The sequence below is a fragment of the Macrosteles quadrilineatus genome, unplaced genomic scaffold, assembly GCF_028750875.1.
Source record: "Macrosteles quadrilineatus isolate MER2022 unplaced genomic scaffold, UCM_ALF_1.0 Scaffold_1__1_contigs__length_201487025, whole genome shotgun sequence".
Lineage (NCBI taxonomy): Eukaryota > Metazoa > Arthropoda > Insecta > Hemiptera > Cicadellidae > Macrosteles > Macrosteles quadrilineatus.
The window spans coordinates 56,855,336-56,878,754 of record NW_026542594.1 but is presented as its reverse complement, the minus strand read 5'-3'; the positions used below and the strand labels follow the sequence as shown (position 1 = coordinate 56,878,754).

Here is a 23,419-nt window from a genome sequence, read left to right as displayed (position 1 = left end):
AGGTTTTTTTTCTGTTTATTTACCTAAAATTTAGACGTTAAACTCACTTATAAGCTCCCATCTAAACTTCCAAGCTTCTCTAAGGTATTTTGTGAAGACACGCCAATCCTTCCCGTTTAGATATTGATAATATTCTACTTCACTCAAAATGTTGCTTCCTAACCAAGACCTTCTAATATTACCCAAAATTGGACAGACGGCAATGAAGTGAAAGGTAGTTTCGTACTCTTCAAGATTACATAATGAGCAAATAAAATTTTGTTCGGTCCAGGGTTTATAATTTAGATTTACCAGCTCTGCCGTAGCTTTAATTGCCCAAGAAATTAGTTCAACCTCGCTGAAGGCAAGGGGACTCTTATCTCCTAGTTCAAGGTCGACTCGCAATAGCTGTTTGTGATAAACAGATGTCCTAGCTCGGCCTACACATTCTTCCTTCCATTTGATTTTAATTGCTTCTGCCAGCGATCCTAACTGTATCGCCAATGTGCTGACATCCTGAGTTTCAAAATTTATTTTTAAGCCATGAGATTTCCCAACGGTTTCCCAATGTCTGCACCAAAATATATGTTTTTCAATAACCTGTTTTGCTAATATTCTAGGCAATCTATTATTAGGCAAAGATAACACTCTAACTATATAATTTATATTTTATCAGCACCTGTCTCTATATATAGTATGTAATTAGGAGTGTTAGAAGGCAATCTGAACAATCTTTTTATAAACAGTTTTTGGACGGACTCGACAATTTCACTATCTATAAAATCCCATACTTGTGCCCCCTAACAAATTATAGCCTTAACTATCGACTCAAAGCAAACAGTTTTGGAAGTTATTGGTACATTTCTATTAGAAATCAGCCTGTCCCAAATTGAATTTAGAGCAAATTTACCCATTTTACACTTTTTTTTTTTAGTGTGAGGTCCATGATAGTGAGCTTGTCAAATTTTTTCCTAAATATTTGTACTGATTAACTACTTCAATTGTTTACCCTTGTACCACCACTTGTCCTCTTTTTTTATCTTTCCACCATTCCTAAATTATCAAAATTTTAAATTCTTTTAAATTAACGTTTAGGTTCCATGTATTACAATAAGCCTCTAATTTGTTTATCATATGTTGAAGGACAGTTCCCGTCGGCGAGAGGAGTATAATGTCGTCGGCATACATTAATAAATTTACTTTTTCCCCGCTAAAGCTACACCCTCCTCCTAAAGCTTCTGGCAAATCATTTAAAAATAGGCTAAAAAGGGTAGGTGAGAGATTACATCCTTGCCTCAGACCTGTCCCTGTAATAAAACTGTTTGTAACTCCCTCCTTGCACCACACACTAGCAAAAGTCTCGTCATAGTAACTCCTAATATTATCAATCACGCGCGTAGATACTCCCAGCGTTGACAGTTTGTAGAACAATGCCTTGCGGTCAATCGTATCAAACGCAGAACTAAAATCAACAAAAAAACAGTAAAGTTTGCCCTGTTTATGCGCCAGCCTTAGCTTGACCATACAACTTAGGTTAAATATATTATCAATTGTCGAGTAACCCTTCCGAAAACCTGCTTGAAACTCTGTTAGAATATTGTTATCATTGATCCAATTTTGTAATTGATTTGTTAACATACTGGTAAATAATTTAGCTACACAATTTATGAAAGATAAACCTCTGTAGTTCTCCACTAAATCTATATTGCCTTTTTTGTGTAATGGATAAATTATGGACTCCTTAAAACTTTTAGGGATTTTATTGCTTTTGAAAATGTTATTATAGACTGATAATAATGTGTTTAGAAAATGATCAGGTGCGTTTTTGAAAAACTCGTAAGGAATTCTATCAACTCCTGGGGCCTTATCTGCCTTGACCACGGCCAATACATTCTTTATCTCTACCAAGGTGAAATCGCTGTCTAATCGGTCGTTCTATGAAAGGTTCTGCATAGCTCATCTCACCTGCCACAAGCGGGGGGTTAAGCAAGGCGCTAAATGCTCTATCCATTTGTTCGTCGTTATATTTCCTACTGCGTTACTACACTTTCTCTTAAAATTTAAAACTGCTCGCCACATAGCTTTACTATCTGTATTATTATTGTTCAAATCTGAAATAATTTTGTCGTTATATAACTTCTTTTTTAACTTGCACAATTTTTTGTATTGATTTACTTGAGTAAGATAGTTCATTTTAACCAAGATCGAATCAGTTTTTCTAAAAATACTAAGCAATCTAAACATCTTTTTCCTCTCGGCTAAACACTCAAAATCAAACCACTTTTGCTTGTTTACAAACCTATTTTTTACCGCTGTATGAGTTTTATGTTTTGCCGATCGAACAATGCACTTGGTCAAATTGTCTATATTATCCTGATTATCATTTCCTATCTGAACGTTGGTCAAATTAAGTAATACCCGACTTTTGTATTTCGATTGGTCCTCATCCGACCACTTTAATTTTGGTAACAAAGTTGACGTATTAACCTCTCTCCTCTCCCCTATGTTACTATTTATTTCATAGAATAATTTGGATCGGTAGGTGATCAGACCCTGGATATGGAACTACTCTAAAGTCCTTCACTAAATGCAAGGAATCCAATGACACAGTTGCCAATTCTATAACAGACGAGCCCATCGCCCCTATAAAAGTAAACTCACCCTCCTTATCACTAGCTGACCTTCCATTTAGAACGATTAATCCTCTATCGTCAAACAAATCTAATAGCTTATTCCCCCTTCTGTTTATGGTTTTGTCCTTTGACTTCCTACCACAATCTAAATAAATAACTATTTACATTTTTAATTTCACCATTTTCAAAACCCTGTTCATCACCTATTTGTCCATTCAGATCTCCAAAAAATATTAAATTCCCAATTTCATTACTATTTAAATATTCAACAATTTCACTAAAACTCTGTTCCCACTTATTGTAATTCAAATATAAAGGTATGAAATTTAGGGATTTTTGAACACCATTGAAACTCGCCTTTACATAACTTAGTTCCTGTTCATCAACAAAAGTCAAATTTTTTTGAAAAGGTGAATTCAAGTTTAACCCAATAATATCACCTCCGCTATATCTGCCAACATTACCTATCCTTTCAGCATATTTAATAAACAACATAAAACATTTTTATTGTCTCTAACAAAAAATTCGTCTGATTTAACTAAAAATTTTTCTGTTAGGAAAAATATATCATATTTACATAAAAAATCAACTAAACTACCATCAATAATTCTATTTTTCAGCCCACATATATTATATGAAAGTACCTTAAAGGTTCCTATACCATGTCCCATTACTTGCACAGCGCTGTCTTCGTCCTGCTGTTGGTTCTCAGAAGGTTTGGCATAGTCCTCTCACACGACGACCTGCTGAGGAGTCGTGGTCTGCGCCGCATCAGGTGCCCCCGGCAATGTCTCTCTAGGTCCCGTGCCCGTGTCCATGGCTGCAGCCTCCGCATATGTTTGCCACGTCATCCGTTGTGGCTCCTCTTCGTCGTCACCCTTCTCCGTGCCCCGTCGAGACAGTTTGGTGAGGAAGTCTGAGAAGTCATGTCGGAATAGTTTCATCAGTTCTCGGGCTCCCTCAACTTGTCCAGCTTTCAGTGTGTTGTCTTCCCAGGTAAAACGCGTGCCCTTCACGTACAGGTGATCATGGACAAGTGGCATCTTAAGTCCTCCAACTAACTTGTCTATTTCTGCTCGTACCGCCACTAAACGCAACCGTTTAACCCTTATTTCTTGCGGAAAGTCTCTATGTATGATATAGTTAGTTCCTTTCAAAGTCCTAGCCTATGTATGGTCAATATGTAGTCTATATCTGCGTCCTCCGGATTGTGAGCAATAATACCGTTTCCCTCTCTCCCAATTGGATGAGCCTTATTAACCCACAATTTATTGATGCCAAACACTTTTCGGCAAGAGTTTTTTATAATTTGTTTGCAATCTGGACGTTTCCCACTAAACTTAAGGCCTTTGAATATTATTATTATTATATTTAAGAAAGAACACCAAAGGTTCGTGAGATATATAATAGGCTACATGTTTTCGATAATCTGAAAGAATATTGTGCCATACTATAAAAATCATGCAAGTGTAGAGGGGTACGTTGTGGATATGAGCCGTGTTGAAGTTTCGTCTTAGACTAACCACGGAGTTGAATCTATGGTTTTGGTGAAGTAGGTAAAATAATAACAAATAAATTAATGTCAATATCAAGTTTAAGTTTGACAGCAACCTCTTGGTCTTCACAAAATTATGCCAGACGTTAATAAAAAAGCAAAGAAGTACAGGATGATGGCTGACGTGGCAAGAGAAGGAATCAAAATTGCACAGCGTAAAAGTATACAGCCGTCGAAGTAAGAATGTTAATGCTCTCTGGAGAAACGGATATTTTATTAAATTAAAAAAATATACAATAAATTTCAACTATAAAAATATATTTAATCCGCCTCCCGCTGATAAAAATTATGTATTGTTTATGACCAAATATGATTCAACGATACGGTCAGAATACGATCTGAAAAATTTTCCGAAGCAGATGGAGCCAGGTACCCATCAGTAATAATGACTCTTCCACCAGATGACAGAGTATATAAATTCCCTTCCAATGGCGAAAGAGGCTTTAGCATGAACAAAACTCATGAACAAGAAACAATTTTAAGATTTCTCAAAACCTTTCGGGCGACCTGTCGCCGATGGAAGGACAGGAAATATTGTATTCAACGAATTCATCAACCACGTTTAGTGAGGTAGGCCTACTTAATCGCAATAATTATGTTTACCCTCCCTTTATTTAACTGATATTTTAATAACTTCACTCTATCTATCGCAGTTAGTTAATCTTTGTGTAAAACCTCAAGAGTAACCGTCGATTTCGACCGGTTTCACCAAGTATCTATGATATCAAAATAGTTTAGACTGGGACCGTGGCGTCGTCCTGTAATCCAGCTACTTGAAATGAATGTGTTCCGTATGATTTTGAACATATGATAATCGGGAAATATTATTATTAATTAGTAATATTTATTAACCTTCAATTGAGTAAAGCTCTTTGAGATCGGAACTTATGCAAATTATGTAATCAGATAACTCAATAACGGCTGAACATATTAAAGCCAAACTTTCCAGGGTTATTTTGACAAACAGTGAACTTGTTATTACACAAACAAATTTCAATTTGATAATGACTGTACAAATTAAAACTAATCTAAAATTTTTAACATTGGCCTTATGGGTTGCTAAGATGGTTACCAATTAACAAAACAACGTAAATGTAAATAAAGAAAGACTAATGACATTTGGTTATGACAAACTATCTACAGTAAGATAGCAAAATATAAAATGGAGTACAAAAAAAAACAGTCCGATTAATACCACTGATAATTGATTACTACTCTTAGGTTGTATTAATGAGCAATGGTATATATAATATGAACGTTTAAATGTTGTTTTACCATCGGCGTAAAATATTTACTGTCTGGATTTTCAGAATGATTCATGTTAGAAATGTTTAAGTGCGCTGATTTTTGACTCAATATTTTTTATGAACATAACAAATATATTGATCCATGCAAATAGGAATTTAAAAAACCATTTTAATCAGCTGTTTTAACCATAGACAAAAAGAATAAAATATAGACCGTCAGCTGTGCTGCGGTTACCATAGGTTCTGGCGCACACCGCTAGGAGCGCCATGTAGTTGCGGTCAACGCGCTACGTAACTACACGGCGCTCCCAGCGGTGTGCACCAGAACCTATGGTAACCATGGTAACCACTGCACAGCTGACAGTCTATATTTAATTCCCTTTGTCTATGCTTTAACCAGCGAACACGGAATATTAACTTAATTCAATATTATAGAACGGACATTAAAATTAAACAAGCAATACAAAATGTTGTGCTAATCTTTGGTTTGTCCTAGAAACGATGCAAGAATGATGTAACGCCTCGGAAAGGAGCAAAAATTAGTAGTGTAGACGTTATAAATTTATTCTGTATTTTGACAACCTTACAATATTGAGATGAAATTTTAAAAATAGATAGAGAGCTTGGAAATAATCCCTTTGTACAAAGAATATAGTTTTAAAATTAATATTTGGTTGGTTGTGTTTATTAATATTTTTAAAGTTAATTTTGGGTAAAAACTGGAAACGAGAAATGAAAAAGTTAGTCAACTACTAACAATGTCTATTTTTCGACTTAACTTTTTTTCTATCACTCTTAGTTTTGTCAACATTTCGGGTTGAACAGAGCAGCAAATCCTCAATTGAAGGGTTCGGCGGGTGCTAGCCACCCACGGCTGTCATAGCATCCCATTTGCATACCTAATTAAATTACTGTAAGTCGACTGAATTATTCCAAGCAGGTTGTTTCTTTTAATTTTCCTTATTGCTATTAGTTTTGTAGCAAATATTGGTTTAAATACTTGTTAAAAAAATCTTTGTTATTGAAAATAGAACCTGCATTTATAAAGCAGGAAATCTGTAATTTAAAATATTAAAAACAGTCGCCTATCCTATATAAATACAGTCGCCTATCCTATATAAATACAGTGATTTCCTAGGCCTGTACAGAAGTATAGTTACGATAACTATACGTCTGCATATTAGACTTGACTGCTTGGCCTGTACGTACTGAAGTCCAGTTATAAGTAACTAAGCTTACCCCTCTGATATGATATATTCCTTCTACTTTCACGTAATTAGAAGGAGACATAGGAATTGGCTAACTCTGGAACTCGCTAACTCGGTCGTGTGTCGGAACTGGCTAACTCTGGAACTGGCTAACCGTCTCAGTCAGGAATTCGCTAACTCCGGAACCCGCTAACTCGATTTTGTCTCGCGGCGGAATTCGCTAACTCTTGAAGTCGCTAACCCGGCCGCGCCCACTGCACGGAGCATTGCCAACCTTGTACAACGAAATAATCGTAGACTGCCGTATTTCAAAATGTCAGTGACAATGAAGTTACAGTTAATGTTATTGTTTTTTGTTATCAATTCCACTTTTAACAGATAACTAGCCCAAAGTAATTCAAAGACAATAATTTTTTTTTTTTATTCAACTGTACAATGGCCAATTAAATGTTTATGGTTTCGATCTTTAATATAAATGCCATCAGTATAAAAAAAATAATAGAAAATATTAAAAATTCAGTTTAATTGGTACTAAATAATTAAACCTCTACGAAATTCAGCTAAAATACACGCAAGTTCTCAAACACGGAAAACAAATTTAATCGTAATGTCGTAATAAACCAAAACCATTAATTAATACAGTCATCAACCATCGTAACTTTCAAACCTAATTCATAGATTTAAAATTAAATTTTCGTCGTTGAATCTTCCAACTTACGTGTACAAATATTACATAGACTAAGTTTCATATCAATTTATAGAATAGCTGTAGGCCTAAATCTAGGCCTAAAAGTTTAAACCAAAGCATTGTAGGCCTAATAGTAAATAGTTGCCTAATTATAAAATGTGTTGAATTTTTAGTAATAATGTTACATGTTTTAAAACAGTTTTTAGGTTGTACACCTAAGCACCACTAGTAAATAATAGGATTAGATATAATATTCATATAATAAAACGTTACAGGGTTATTTTAATTCACGATTCTTAATCAACGACTTGACGGATTTTCCTGATTTGAGTGTGGGGTTTCATTATATTGCTTTTACAATCGAAATAAACTATACCAAGCCATTGCTTGGTTCCCCGTTCCCTGGTACTAAGCTACTCAATAGACAATAGCTTTGTTTTTGAATAAGATCAGGTAATTTTAGCTATGGCCACCATTCATAAAAATGGTAACAAACAAGAACGCCTGGGTCCATTTAGAACCGTAAACACTCAAGACTTTTAAAAAGTAGGCCTACTGAAAGACGTAAAATTAATATTAATTAAACAAAATTAAGAGGATGACCCGGGTTCTACACTAATAGCCTACGATAACAGAAATTTACAAGTAGTATTTATGCATAGACTAATTTTTATTGCAATCCATGAATACATTAGGCCTACCACTTTATAATGTATTGATCAATATTTATTTAAATTCAATAGCTCTATTTAAAAATACATTACCACTACAATTTATTTCTGTAATGATGTTAACATGTAAATTTTATCATGATTTATGATTCAATTTTATGATTCAAGGTTACAAGCCCAGTATATAAAATACTAACTTAATAATTTTATTAGCAGAAATTCACAAAATGGTATTTATGTGAATAAAAGAAACAAATGGCGGACTACGAAAATAGATATTTCATAACATGTAAAAGATCCAAATTACATGTAGGCCTACAGTATTATATTTTTGCATCCCAATAAACTACTATTTAAGCTCAACATGTTTAGCCTCTGAATCACGTAATTTACTAATAAAAGGTTAATAAATACCTGTAGTACTCTTGTCCGTGATCCTGTGTTTTTCAGTAAAGAAAAAATAATGAAGTTAACTATAAAATAATAGAAACACAATTTCGTCGACACTAGCGATCATTGTCACCGGACATGAACTAGACACGAAAAACTAGCTTCAAACAATGGGATGTAAATTTTACTCGTGTTGGTTAGTTTATGGTAAGACTATAATGCATTTTCCACCCTAATAATCATAAGAATAATATTAAACATACTTCTAAATATATTTATTTTATCGACAACGTTGCTCTTACTCCTAATTATTTGTAGGATACGACATTATGGTACCGATACGATATAGGTACTACACTTTCGGCAACACTGACCAAAAATCTTCGTGCTTGGCTCCCATTGGACGGCCCGCGAGGCTTCTGATTGGGAGTTAGCGAGTTCCGCCTAGGGACCGAGTTAGCGACTTCCGTACGTGGACGGAATTCGCTAACCCGGCTCTAGAGCGGGTTAGCGGGTTCCGGAGTTAGCCAATTCCGAAACCGAACAAGTTAGCGAGTTCCTCTCATCGACCAAATTTGAAGATAGGGCGTTTAACATGGGGTCAGCGAGTTCCAGAGTTAACCAATTCCGCGGACCCATTAGAAGAATTGTCACAGCCAACAGAACCGCATGTTGACATTTTTATGTTACGTTAGTAATTTACTACAATCCAATCTAATAGGTTTTACACTAACACAGTGCAGGCTCAACAACTCAAATTAAATGGCGTAGCCTAATACCGAAACATATTTTATATTGGTTTCAATAGTTTTGTTGTAGTTTATTATGAATGTATTTGATTTATTGGTGCTGTAATTTATATGCCAAGGTCTTAGCAAACACATCTTCATTTCAAAAGGTTGTTGTGTGATACTTCCAAGTAATCTTAGGACTACTACAGGCATATGTAATGGTAGCATAGGTACGGTAGCTTCATATACAAATTTACTCAAACAGAAAATTACCTAGAAGATTTCCAAATTTGCATTTTAGTACAATTTGACCCACACATTTATTTTCTGAAAAATAAATTAGACCCACATAGTACAACGTTTTGTTTTTATTCCTATCCCCCAGTATGGTGTAAAATTTTCTCAAATATCTAATATTATCTTGTCTAACGATTTCGGTACATTGCAGTCAAGAATGTACTGTAGATCAGGCTGTGGTGGACTTAGGAAAGTCAGATCTTTTTTACTTACCTAGCATTGTCAAGAGTTATAACAATGGAGGGCTTGCTTATTGAGCCATTTTTTATAGAGAGAGTCAAAAGCATAAATAAGAGAAGCAAATGGTAAGTAAAGAAAAAAGAAATGGCAAGACTTAAGAAAATTGCTTATAACGATGGGTTAAAATCATGAGGTTTATTGATCAATAACATTTACTCATGTTTTTATGTTGTAATCTATAATATTTTTCCGAAAGTTTTGAAACTTTGCACGCATATTTCTGTACCTAGGGAAGATTATAACAAAAGTCCCCATAAATATGAGGCGAGCTCTAGCGGCAATTAGTGAAAACATGGTACCTTTTTTGGTTTTTGGCTAAAATCTCGTGAACCCTCGGTTGGAGTAAAAAGTGACTGAATACCAAATGAAAGATCATACAATTTTCATCAAAAATGATATTTACAGTTTTATTTTATTCCTAATGGTTACCGAGTTATAAGGCACTAAAACATGGCGTTTTTTTTTTCAACACAATACCTACTTGAGTTTGCACCATTGTTAGCACCCCGACAGTTTGAGAAAATACAACATATTTTAGCGTCCTATAACTCCATAGACATTAAGAATAAAATAAAAGTGTAAATATCATTTTTATTGAACATTTAATGATCTTTCATTTGGTTATCATAGTCACTTTCAACTCCAACCGACGGTTCTCAAGATTTTAGCCAAAAACCAAAAAAGATGCCCTGTTTTCACTAATTGCCGTTAGAGCTCGCTTCATATTTATGGGGACTTTTGGTACAATCTTACCTAGGTAGCTAGAAATAAGTATGCAAAGTTTCAAAACTTTCGGAATTTTTCGGAGGTTAAATCTTTTCTTGACTGGACTAAGTGATTTCAAGAGGCGTGAAATAAAAGAGTTCCATCAGGCTTAAATATCAGAAAAGTTTATCAATGACAAAAAAAACTCAGAAAAAAATCTAGTTAAAGGGCAATTTTGCTGAGTAACAAATTTGCTTCTTACTACAAAAAAAACCAGAATTAACAAGTGAAGCAGTTACTTACCATGCGGAAGCGGCAAGGCAGGTCAGCTCTGAACACTCCAGACTCCAGTGCCTCTACGTGACCTCCCACATATGTCTCCTGGTCCAACACATGACCGTCATCTGTCAGCTTATTAAGCTCGGATTCTTGCTTGTTAGGAAAAACAATGTTGGCGTGGAATGCTTCAACCATCAGCAATGCCTCACAGAGCGTGCCTGACCCCTTCCTCAGAACCTGCACACAAGAGTCATTAATATCAATAAGAAGAATGTATTCCAGCCTGCTTCTTCTTCAACCATCAGCAATGCCTCACAGAGCGTGCCTGACCCCTTCCTCAGAACCTGCACACAAGAGTCATTAATATCAATAAGAAGAATGTATTCCAGCCTGCTTCTTCTTCAACCATCAGCAATGCCTCACAGAGCGTGCCTGACCCCTTCCTCAGAACCTGCACACAAGAGTCATTAATATCAATAAGAAGAATGTATTCCAGCCTGCTTCTTCTTCTAATAACTAAGGTATCGGTAATATAAATCTATCTATATATTTAATACACAACATGTTTTTTCTGTGTCCACTAATTTGAGAGAACAGCTGGGCGTAGAGAGTTAATAGAAGGTGTCTTAAGAAAGGTCTGTAGTGATGGTAGTTTTATAACTGTAGTGATGGTCTGCACTTGGTCTGTAGATGAACAGGGATTAGCTATGGGTTCACCTTTATCTTCAATCTTATCAGAAATCTTCCTTAATAACATAGAAAACCATCGCATCTTGGCCGACAGCAACACACATCAAGGAAAGATTGTTTACTGGCACAGATACGTCATCGACGTACTTTGCTTATTTAAAGGCAATAATAGACCAATTGACCTATTTGGAAAATATCTTAATAATATTGATCCCAGACTTAAATTCACAATAGAACATGAGAAAAGCTATTCAATCACCTTCCTTGTGATCATATTTTGAATACATATGAACTGTTATTATGCCTTATTTAAATTATGAATTTCTTTGTTATCCAACAGTTCAATTTAACCTGACAATAACAAAACCGATAACAAACACCAATTTAACATTTATGGGCAACCAACCAGTACAGACACAACCATCCATAGCAGCTCCAATCAACCCCACTCTCACAAGATCGCAGCCTACAACTCAATGCTCTACAGATTGATTAATATACCTTTAAGTGAAGAAAATTATAGAAATTCGCTAAACACAATAAAACACATTGCCTTGAATAACGGTTACAGCTCTGACATGATTGATAAACTGCACCGCAGAGTTAAGAGGAAAGCTAATAACAAAATCGCCAAAGATAAAACTGATAAAAAATATGTGACATTAGAGTTCTGTAAACTCAACCAACGTCTAGCAACTCGTCCTTTTAGTAGGCACAACTATTCAGTTGCATACAGTAGCAACAACCTTCAATGCAAGTTGTCAGCTCCACGACAAAGGAATACTACAACTATACTAGAGAAGTCAGGTGTGTATAAGCTTTGTGGAGAATGCGATTCCTACTACATCGGACAGACTGGTAGATGTTTTAAGACCAGGTATAAAGAACACATAAGCGCTATAAAGAAACCAAATCATAGTTAAAAATTGAAAAATGTAAATGACTCATGGTGTTTGAAAATAAAGTCCTAAGAAAAATATTTGGACCAGTGCAGGAGGGAGAAATGTGGAGGATAAGAAAAAATAGAGAGCTAAGATCACTATACACCGACCCAGATATTGTTGCAATGGTTAAAGTAAAAAGATTAAGTTGGATAGGGCATGTGCTAAGAAGAGAGAAAGGAACAAGACTGTATGAAGATTGGAGAGCCACACCTGGAGGTAAACGTCTATTGGGAAGGCCGAAATTGAAATGGACTGACCAAGTATTGAACAACATCAGGACGATGGGTGCAAATGTCAACTTTGCATAAGACAGAGAAGGGTGTAAGAGACTGGTACATGAGGCGAAGAATCAACTGAGATTTGTGGAGCCACGACAGAAACAAGTAGTAGTAGTTATTATAAGGAGACAAAGGATAGGATAAGCAGGCTTACAAGTTCCATACAAGTTATTAACATCAGGAGACAAACACTGAGACATGGCCTTGCCATATAAGTTATTAGCACCAGGAGACAAACACTGAGACATGGCCTTGCCATATAAGTTATTTGCATCCAGAGACATACACTGAGACATGGCCTTGCCATATAAGTTATTAGCATCAGGAGACAAACACTGAGACATGGCCTTGCCGTATAGGTTATTTGCATCCAGAGACATACACTGAGACATGGCCTTGCCATATAAGTTATTAGCATCAGGAGACAAACACTGAGACATGGCCTTGCCATATAAGTTATTAGCATCAGGAGACAAACACTGAGACATGGCCTTGCCATATAAGTTATTAGCATTCAGAAGCAAACACTGAGACATGGCCTTGCCATACAAGTTATTAACATCAGGAGACAAACACTGAGACATGGCCTTGCCATATAAGTTATTAGCATCCAGAGACAAACACTGAGACATGGCCTTGCCATTTTCAACAATTATTTCGCACACAGTTAGTGTATGTATGTGTGTAAGGTGAATTATAAATGAGAGTGAAGTAAATAAACACGCTTCATCTCCTCTGATCTGAATGATAGGCCTATTGTGTGGAACGAACTTGCCATTAACTTTTAAAACTTCAGTGTCCATACAAGGCCCCACTAGAAAAAACAGGCCATGCTCAAGGCCCCACTAGAAAACAAGGCCATGCTGCAGGATTCATGACGTCACACTAGTGGATGGATTTCATTGATAAATTCATTGCCATCACCATTCCCATATGTTTGAGGTAAATAAACAAGCTGGCTGTTTGTAAGATTTTAATGGTAAGAGTTTAGTACAACTATCCACCACTGTGACGTAGTGTTGCGCTGCCCCTGCTGCAGCATGGCCTGTTTTTTCTAGTGGGGCCTTGCCATGCTGCAGGATTCATGACGTCACACTAGTGGATATATTTCATTGATAAATTCATTGCCATCACCATTCCCATATGTCTTAGGTAAATAAACAAGCTGACTGTTTGTAAGATTATGGTAAGAGTTTAGTACAACTATCCACCACTGTGACGTAGTGTTGCGCTGCCCGTGCTGCAGCATGGCCTTTGGTCCATACTATCAAACAGTTTAAACAACTAGAAAAATATTAACAGAACTATATATCACAAGTTCTCACTTAAAAAGTAAAATGCAATAAAAAACTAAGTTTAATACTACTTTCTTCAACACTAATCACACATACTAGAAGTTAATAAAACCTTTGACTAAAACGCCACAATAAATTAGGTTAATTTTACTGAAACACAACTATGATGTTTATATGAAAGAAACCAAAATGTTTATGTCTGTAATAACCTTAGTAAACATAATTTTTATTCCAACAGCTGATGATTAAATAAATTGCAGACCCAAAACCCCAAAACAAAAATGATTCTTCCAATACAAACTCCGTGCTAACTTTGACCTTCTATGGGGCGGGGTTTTGGAATTTTGTAAAATCGCTTCTTATTGTCTGCCTACGCTATGAGAGGAATATGTATGCAAAATCTCGTGCTTCTAGGTGCTATGGTTTGGCCTGTGCGTTGATCGGAATTTCGCATTCATACAGAAAATTCAAAAAAGGTGGGGACATAATTTACGTAGTGATTTCTTGGGTCAAAATAAAGAGAAAATCAAGAATAACATTTTTCCAGATATCCGTCATTTTGTATTTTTTACATAAACATTTTTACTTTCTCCCCCTATACCATAGTATATGGTTACTTTCTCCCCCTATACCATAGTATATGGTTACTTTCTCCCCCTATACCATAGTATATGGAAAAAGTATTGTTTTCGTCAAAATTTTCAAGTTTGAGTTTTGAGTAGATATTTTCGTTTTGGGTCCCCCTGGACCCAAAAAAGTGGTTTTCGAAGTGATGTCTGTGTGTGTGTGTGTGCGTGTGTGTGTGTGTCTGTATTCACCGAATAGTGGCATCCTTCACAGGCACGTGGCCGTACTGTGGCACCTTTTTCAGGGTGCCACAGCTAATTCGATCATTTTTTGGGTTTTCCAGCATTAATACATCGTTTAAACATCACATGCCACAATTGAGTATTTTTGAACTCGTTGATGTGAGTTTAGGTAGCGCAGGTACACGCCGATTTGTGGAACACAAAACCATACCGGTAGCTAGCGCGCCTCGCGCCGTCCGCTGGAACTTTAACTTCCCTAATGCTATGTTGCCAATTCTCGCGCCAGCCTACAGTCTAAATAGTGGCACCATGCCGCAATTCAGTATATATCAACAGTGTGTGGACAGGATGCCACTTAATGAGTTGTAGCGCTTGAGCAGTGTGTAGAACAGTGCAACAAGCAACTAATAAACTATTAATACTGTACTGCCACGTACTATAAAACAATTTAAGTACCATAAATAATATACTTTAGCTCCGAGTGGTGAACAATGTTTTACATTACAAATATTTTGTGTAGTAAATAATTATTTAAATTGATTTTATGACACCATAAAAAAAATTATTTTTGTTTACAAACATAAATTGGTAACGTTGTTATTTTGTATCAATTGAATTTTTACATTGAAACAATAACAATGTTTTAGGTTAGAACACTATATAAGTTGTCCTTCTTTTAATTCTTCTGTCTTCTAATTTTTTATCTTACAAACTATTTCGTGCTGATACATCTATTTTATTAACATTCTAGTCATGCTGACAAAATATTTTACAATTACATTTCTGAACCACTCAGTAAAGGTAGATTTCGATACATCATTGCTGAAAGTTATGTTTTGCTTCTCACTCTCAGAGTATTCCAAAGACATCTAATGTTTCAATCCATGTTCAAATGTTATATGAGGTAAACACATAACCGAATCAATTAAAGTACTTAAATTAAAATACATATTATTATCAACATGCATAAACTAGTTCAGATTATATATCATCTCACAATCATATTTGCATACTACTGTGGTGTTTTAACCAGTCCCCACTAACAAAATCATAAAATGAAAGGTCCTAAAAACGTTAACATTGAGTCATAACAAGAGTAGTTTAAAAGTTGTAACCGTGATAATGTAAATAATTTGATATTGTTTGATATTATACAATCGTTTTACAATTGTCAATCTATCTGTTACTTTAAATACAAATGTATTCTTATTATTCAATGTTTTGTTTTGTAGAACCTTTAGTATTCTCAACTTTATTACAGTCCAACCTCAGTATAACGAATCTGAAGGGACCGAACTGAATATTCGTTATATCAAGGATTTCGTTAAAACGAGGTTCGTTATATAGAGGTTAGGTTTGCAGAAATTTTGCCAAGTTGAGGTTCAGAACCAGCGTCGGTCAATATAGGTCGGGATTTGACCTCATTAAAATACAATTAAAGTAGCATAGGCTACAATACTTTACAGTACAGTGTTTACATTGCACAGTAGAACCTAAATTATCCGGCAAAATAAAGGGGAGGGATCTTGAATATTGCGCAATCATGACAATGGCCAGACCTTGGTACAGGTTAAAAGATGTAAGTTTAAAATCACAGCTTGTTCTAACCCTCCTAAAACCTAGCCAAACACTGTATTGCGTAGTCATAAACCATGTAAAGAACAAAACAAAACAGTAGAAAGTTTTGTAAGCTACTGCTCGCGATAGGCCGGTAGGCTACTTACAGTACGGTACTGATTTATCAAAACAGAGGAATGTCAATAATAATCATTAACTATACCGGTAGCATTGGTGTTGCTAGTTGAAACAAATCGTATTGAAAACAATAAATTATTAGATAAGTCATTATAAAAGTGTATAATCATAGCCAACTTAAGGATAATAAAAACACTCGTAAAAGGAATGTTAAAATAACGATGTTGCTATTCTTTCTCTTTGGTTTAGTTTTTATATTCTTTCTTAGGTTTCTCTTTATCCAAAAATTGTACAATTCACCATAGTTATCCCATATCGCCCAATCACAGCTTACTAAACATTACGTCGTCATCAGTCCTCAGTGAATGAAATCAGTTCTCAGTTACCAACATAGCGCGCGCAGCGACAGCAGACAAAGATGTAACACGGAGCAGACGAATGTTAGCGCAAGCGATGAGGTGACCTTTCCATTTAATTTGATAAAGAAACAGATTTTCCCAAAACAATAATTGGGTGGGGGATTTGTTATATCGAGGGAAAGACGTAGACAATTCGTTATGCAGAGGTTAAATTCGCAATGTAGAGGTTCTGACAATGACAAATTCGTTATATTGAGGTGTCTTATTTTAGCCGAAATCACGAAAAATTTGTTAAATCAAGGTCGTTGTTATGGTTTGTTTGTTATGTAGAGGTAAAATATACATTATGTCTTATGGAGGGTTCTAGGGGAATAAAAAAAATTCTTTATATCAAGGAATTCGTTATATCGAGGTTCGTTATATCAAGGTTAGACTGTAATAATAAACCTATTTTAACATACAATATCAATTTTAGGAAATTCCTAGTATAGTTGGAAATATATTGGCATCCGTGAAGTTTGTGTTTTGTTTTTTAAAAACACAATATGTTATATTTAACTTCACTTATTATTTATTTAATATGTTTTTACTTCTTGAAATTCTCAGTTAACTGGGAGGCGGAGCAAACAGTTTGTTCTAAAATGAACTTGAAAATTCTAAACAATCTTTTTTCTGTTGGTTTACTTAAAGTCTATAATGTTCTACTATGAATGCAAATCTATAATATAGTATAAATTTCCAGTCCCACCCTCAAAAACTATGATATTTAACAGTTGAATTTTTATAACGTATCAACACATTATTTTTAATTGGTCACCAAACTGATTCTTGAATTTTTGAATTAGTAGTTGCAAGAGTACGAAAAACTGCAGAGAGTCCTTGAAAATCCTTGTGCAATGATATAGTTTTAAATTATAAAAGAAACCCTTCACAAAATTGTATTAACAGGACCAGAGGCCCAATACGCACATGGTATTTCATTTGTAGGAGGCAAAAAAATCAAATCATATTAATTTATGATTGCCAATAGATTTTGAGTTTCCTTAAAAACAATTATATAAAACTGTCAGCAAATGTCGATAAAACTAATTTTATAAGAAATGGTAGATTCTTCTGTTGCTCTGTAGGCGACTATTTTGGTCACACAAGGAAGTCCAAACTTATCTTAGTTTGAACAACGTCATCTTGATTTTACATTGTACCAAGATACATAATCGACACATAGGCTTACTATGTGTCTTATTACTTACTATATGATGGACCGTGCAGGCATCTTGCCTCTAAGACTGACGTTTTCCAAACGAATATAGAAGTTAGATCTACATTCTTCATTTTAGGCTTGAAATAAGTTTGTTTGTGGGTAAGAGCGAATGAGTAAGCATGAACAATAATTAACCCCCTTTTACCCTTCTCCCCGACACGCCACCATACCACGGCAACTTACTAGCAGAGCTCAAGGTCATTGACGTAATTGTAATGAACTAAATTTAGACTTCCCAACCCCCTCCCCAATGTCACCAATAGGCCCTAAAGGTTGGTATGTAACAATTCATGACGGTTGAACAATGACCTTTAAAATACGCTTTTAATTTGTTTTCTAGCGTTTACCGTATCTTACAAAAAGTTAGTTTACATAATTAACAACAAAAACTTTTTGGGCGAAAGAAAAATTCTGAAAAGCTACAAATTAATTTATAATATATGTATCTATATCTTATTAAAGTGTGATAAAGGTTTGGCGTTTGGTTTGCAATGTATTTTCAAAGTCACAAGATGGTTTCTGAAACTCTTCATACAACTCTCCTTTATACAATTAAAAAAAAAAATATGATCCAAGAAATTGAGCTCTTTAGCCACAAAATCCACCGTTTTTTTAACTTACCTGACCAAAAAATAAAAACAGTAGCAGCCGACGAATGTTTTTAACTATGCTACCCTATGGATGTTTTTAACTATGTTTTTAACTATGTTTTAGGTATGTTTTTATGTCATATTTTAAAACTCATTTAAAAGTACCGACTTTATTTCAAGATTTAAAATAGAAAATATAAATTTTAAGCTTTTAGTTATAACCAATAGTGTCCTTAACTAATTGACATCTTTCATACGAAGTTTCAACGATTTACATTTAGTCTAAATAGGCTAAATGTCAAGTTATTTTGAAGCTGGACATTGAGTTTTGGTGCCGTTTTCATTGGCATCTACCACTTCTAACCTTGTAAGGGTTATTTTTCCCTTACAGTTTATTTTGTTTATTAGAAGAAATATTTATTATTTTGTAAAGAAGTTTATTATTATTTTGTAAAGAAGTATTATTATTTTGTGAGAGAATAGACATTTTATTTTGTCTCTTGTATTTAATTATTCCTACAGCCATAAGCCCAATTGTTTAGTTAGAAATAGAATTATTAAAATTATTCTGGTACGTAACTCAGGCCCGTTTTTGACCCTGTCAGCGCCCTAGGCACATCTAATAGTAGCGCCCCTTTGCAATATATATATATATATAACAGGGTGTCCACCGACCGGGAAATCCGGGAATCATGCGGGGGATTTTTGAACCGTGAATGTTGTATTTATACCTGGAGTTTTCAATTTACCGTGATCGCGCATGACAAAAGTGACGTTTCCGTGATCGCGGGAGACGATAATATGTCTACACACGGCCGCAAAGGATGATCAGAATTTTCCGCGATTGCAGAAGACGATGATGGTATCTACAGAGCCGCAACGGATAATTAGAGTATTGCTGCGATCACAGAAGACGATGATAATGTCCACACGACTGGAGGACATTATTAACATTTTCCCGCAATTGCAGGAGACGATTACGGTGTCTTCACAACTGTGGGAAACGATTACGATGTCTACAGAACCGCGGAATACAATAATGATTTCTACGCGGCCACTAGGGATGATCACAATAATGCCGCGATCGCTCAAGACGATGATAATGTCCACATGACCGCGGGAAAAGATCAGAATTTTGCCTCATTCGCCGAAGACGGATATCTCCACATGTCCGCGGGAGATGATTACCATTTTGCCAATCGCGGGAGGCAATCACTATGTCCAAACGACCAACAGGGACGATATAATGATGTCTTCACGGCCGCGAGGGGTGATCAGAATTTTATCGCAATCGCGCAAGACGATGATTTTGGCCACACGATCGCGGGAAAAGGTCAAAATGCTGCCTAATTTGCGTAAGAGGATGATGACCTCCACAAGACTGAGGGAGATGATTAACGTTTTTCTACAATCGCGGGAGGTGATTACTATGTCCACACAACCGTGGGGCACGATATGATGTCTTCACGACCGCGAGGGGTGGTCAGAATTTGACCGCGATCGCGCAAGACGAGGATAATGTCCTCACGACCGTGGGAAAATATCCGAATTACGCCTCATATGCGGTAGACGATGATAATCTCCTCACGACCGCTGGATATGTTCATATATTGCCTCGATCATGGAAGACGATAATTTTATGTCCAAACGACCTGACTGCAGAAAATAGTAAGAATATTGCCGCAAACGCGGGAGACGATTACGATGCCTACACGGCCGCGAGGGGTTATCAGAAGTTTACCGCAATAGCAGGCAAATACTACCACGAATTTTTTTTAATTTCCAAATTTTTGGCGACCCCAAAAGAAGCCAATCGCCTCGCGCCCTAGGCACGTGCCTACCGTGCCTATTCGGTAAATCGGCCCTGACGTAACTACATAAACAATGGAAGTGTAGTTGAATAGTCTGAATGACAATAGTGTCAGGATTAGAGAGAGAGAGATATATAGTTAGAAGTAAACATTGAGGTAGCGGCCGAGCTTATCAGCTGTTAGGGCAAAGGTCAAGCGGCAACAAAACTGGGCTGCCGAGCTTACCTCCCCTACCTCACCCCTACACCCCCTGCCACTGGAAGGTCCTATATAAGCAGGTGCATGTGGGGCACTAGTCAGTTAGAGTTGATGTTGGACGGCGGACAGCTCACAAGGTAAGTTCCGTCGTGGTAGAACATACCGCGACTATAGCCATAAGCGTGACTTAATAGGTCGTGCTTCTTAGGCCCGAGGTGGATAGGGTCGGTAAGTATAAGCTCGGGGTTGTTAGGCATACTAAGCAACCCCATATTGGTATAGTTAGTTCCACCCAAGCGTTATAACTTGGGCAGAACACTCGACGGGTCGGCTTAGAAGGTAGGTATTGTACCGTGAGGGAATACCTCGCGGCGAAGCTCGGCTGCTTGGAGGGGACATACCCTCCCCAGTAACGAGCAGGTAGGTATTGTACCGTGAGGGAATACCTCGGCGAAGCTTGGCTGCTTCGAGGGGACATACCCTCCCCAGTAACGAGCAGGTAGATATTGTACCGTGAGGGAATACCTCGCGGCGAAGCTCGGCTGCTTGGAGGGGACATACCCTCCACAGTAACAAGCAGGTAGGTATTGTACCGTGAGGGAATACCTCGCGGCGGAGTTAGCTGATTGGAGGGGTTATACCCTGCCTCAGTGAATTTGTGTTCGAGCGGATTTCGACTACGGGACGAGGTAAGTGCCAGCTCGTGACCGAATAAGTCGCGACACACAAGGTAGGGTAACGGATAGTTACCTTAACCTACAAATAGGTCGGTAGGGTGACGGTTGACATTAGTTACCGCGAAAATTCAATAGTAAAGACCATTTGGTCAAAGTCCAAATTCGATATCACGAGGTGGGCGATGGGGCGGACCTCGTTTGCGCTTTAATCCTCTGTCAGGTAGAAAGTTGATCTCGTTTGTGCTTCAAGCCCAGACGAGCCTACAGGTACGCCATTAGGCAAATCTCGTTTGCGCTTTTTGGAGGCATCATTTGTAAAATATATCCTTTTGTATTAAATGCGGATTGTAATTCCTGCTCTATCGTATAAGTAGTTTGAGACACCTAACATGCAGAGTCGAATGGGTTATGACTTGCTTTCTTATTGAATATCATACTCGATTGTGAACTAACTATATTAAAGGCCTATATTAAAATTAAGTACTAGCCTAGTGTTTTCTTTAGCTGTACTCTTTGTATTCTATTATGGGCTTATTAAAACATTACACAATTATAATACTTTTAAGTCAGTATATTTCCCCATTCTCATTCGTAAACATATTTATACAAAAATCAATCTGAAAAAGAGTATGTTATATATATATATATATATATATATATATATATAGTAATTGAAATATTATAGATGTTATTGATTTAACTAACTGATTTAACTGTCAAACTTGGCCAAATACGCACTATATAAGTAGTTTTGAAGAATGTGTCATTTTGGAATGCTAGTCTCAGCCAATCGTGAGCATGCTCTGAAGGGTGGCAAATAATGCAGGCACAGGTGAGTGGCACATTTCAAAATATTTCAGCTGATCTGAGTATGCACGAAAGGGGTAGAAAAGTATGTAGGCGAAGGCGAGTGGCATATTTCAAAATATTTCAGCCGATCTGAGTATGCACGGAAGGATATAAAAGAATGTAGGCGAAGGCGAGTGGTGACTTATTTACAAATATTTATCCAGTGTGTAAGGGATTGTTTACAAATAGTTGTCCAGCGGGGAATACCGTCACGTTGGCTACCTTGCCCGAAGAAAGCGCAAACGAGATCAGGGATTAAGTGACCCTTGCTAATCCTTTTGGGGGTCCGGATTAGAGCGCAAAAGCAGTACGACCGGGCGATGATGAGTCCACTGTAGGCGTACTTGGTTGCCGCGGACTGAGCTTAAACCTCGAGATATATAGGGAAATCGAGATTTAGGCTAACTTTAGACCCCTGGATAGTTAGACACCCATACCCTGAACTATCTGTGGAATTTGTCGAAATCAAAATTTATCGTTAAGGGTAAAAATCCCTCACAACCTGCACTAAGATGGCGGATCTGGCTTCAGCTGCTTGTATGTTAGTTAGATAGGCGTGCTCCATCTATTGGTCTTATGTGATCGTTGATTTAAACTAACGGAATTCTGATGAAAATTTGAACATGAATTATTAGCAGTTTTGCAGGGATGATTTAAACTAACGGAATTCTGATGAAAATTTTAACATGAATTATTAGCAGTTTTGCAGGGATGATAAAAAATAGTTTTTTTTTTTTTTTTATTTGAATTGCTTGTCAGTTGGCAACAAATCTTAGAGATGTGTATACATTTTTTGGACAAAATTGAATTGGCAGATATCATGGTAAAGAAGCGTACTAGAAAAAGTTACTGTCACCTCATCCAATTTTTACAGCAGTAAGCTGTTGACATGCTAGGCGAGCAACCGCGACAGTGAGGACGGGGAACAGCTGATTTCATGTTCCTAGTTGGCAAATTGTCTGCTAGCTACTAACGTACACATGCATAAGCCATCAGCGGTAGCACCAGTAGCCTCATTGACTATATAAACACTTGTGTTAAGGTTTAAATACAGTAGTTAGGCCTAATGCTATTACTGAATTTGATACTATACATAGGTATTGTTACTAATATATGAAATGGAGAAAAACATTACCCTAAAAATACAAAATTTCCCAATTTATATCCAGACCTTTTTAAATAGCTTAAAAAACAAATAATTTAGTATATCAAAGTGTTTTTGTACGGATATTGGTAACAGGACAAATTCAAAAATTGTCAATTTAAAATCCCCATGTTATTCTTATAAAGAATATTGTAAAATGTTGTAGTTTGCTTGTTTATGGATATATTTTGATCAA

The 23,419-nt window shown here is 36.4% G+C and overlaps 1 protein-coding gene across 1 annotated transcript in view; it reads right to left on the bottom strand.

The window, feature by feature from the left end:
• LOC128983180 (DNA polymerase epsilon catalytic subunit 1) overlaps positions 1 to 23,419 on the bottom strand; it is a 249,705-nt gene that overhangs the window by 143,758 nt on the left and 82,528 nt on the right. The window contains exon 11 of the mRNA XM_054402367.1: positions 10,648 to 10,860. Coding sequence (XP_054258342.1) covers positions 10,648 to 10,860 — 213 coding nt within the window. The remainder of the gene's footprint in view (positions 1 to 10,647; positions 10,861 to 23,419) is intronic.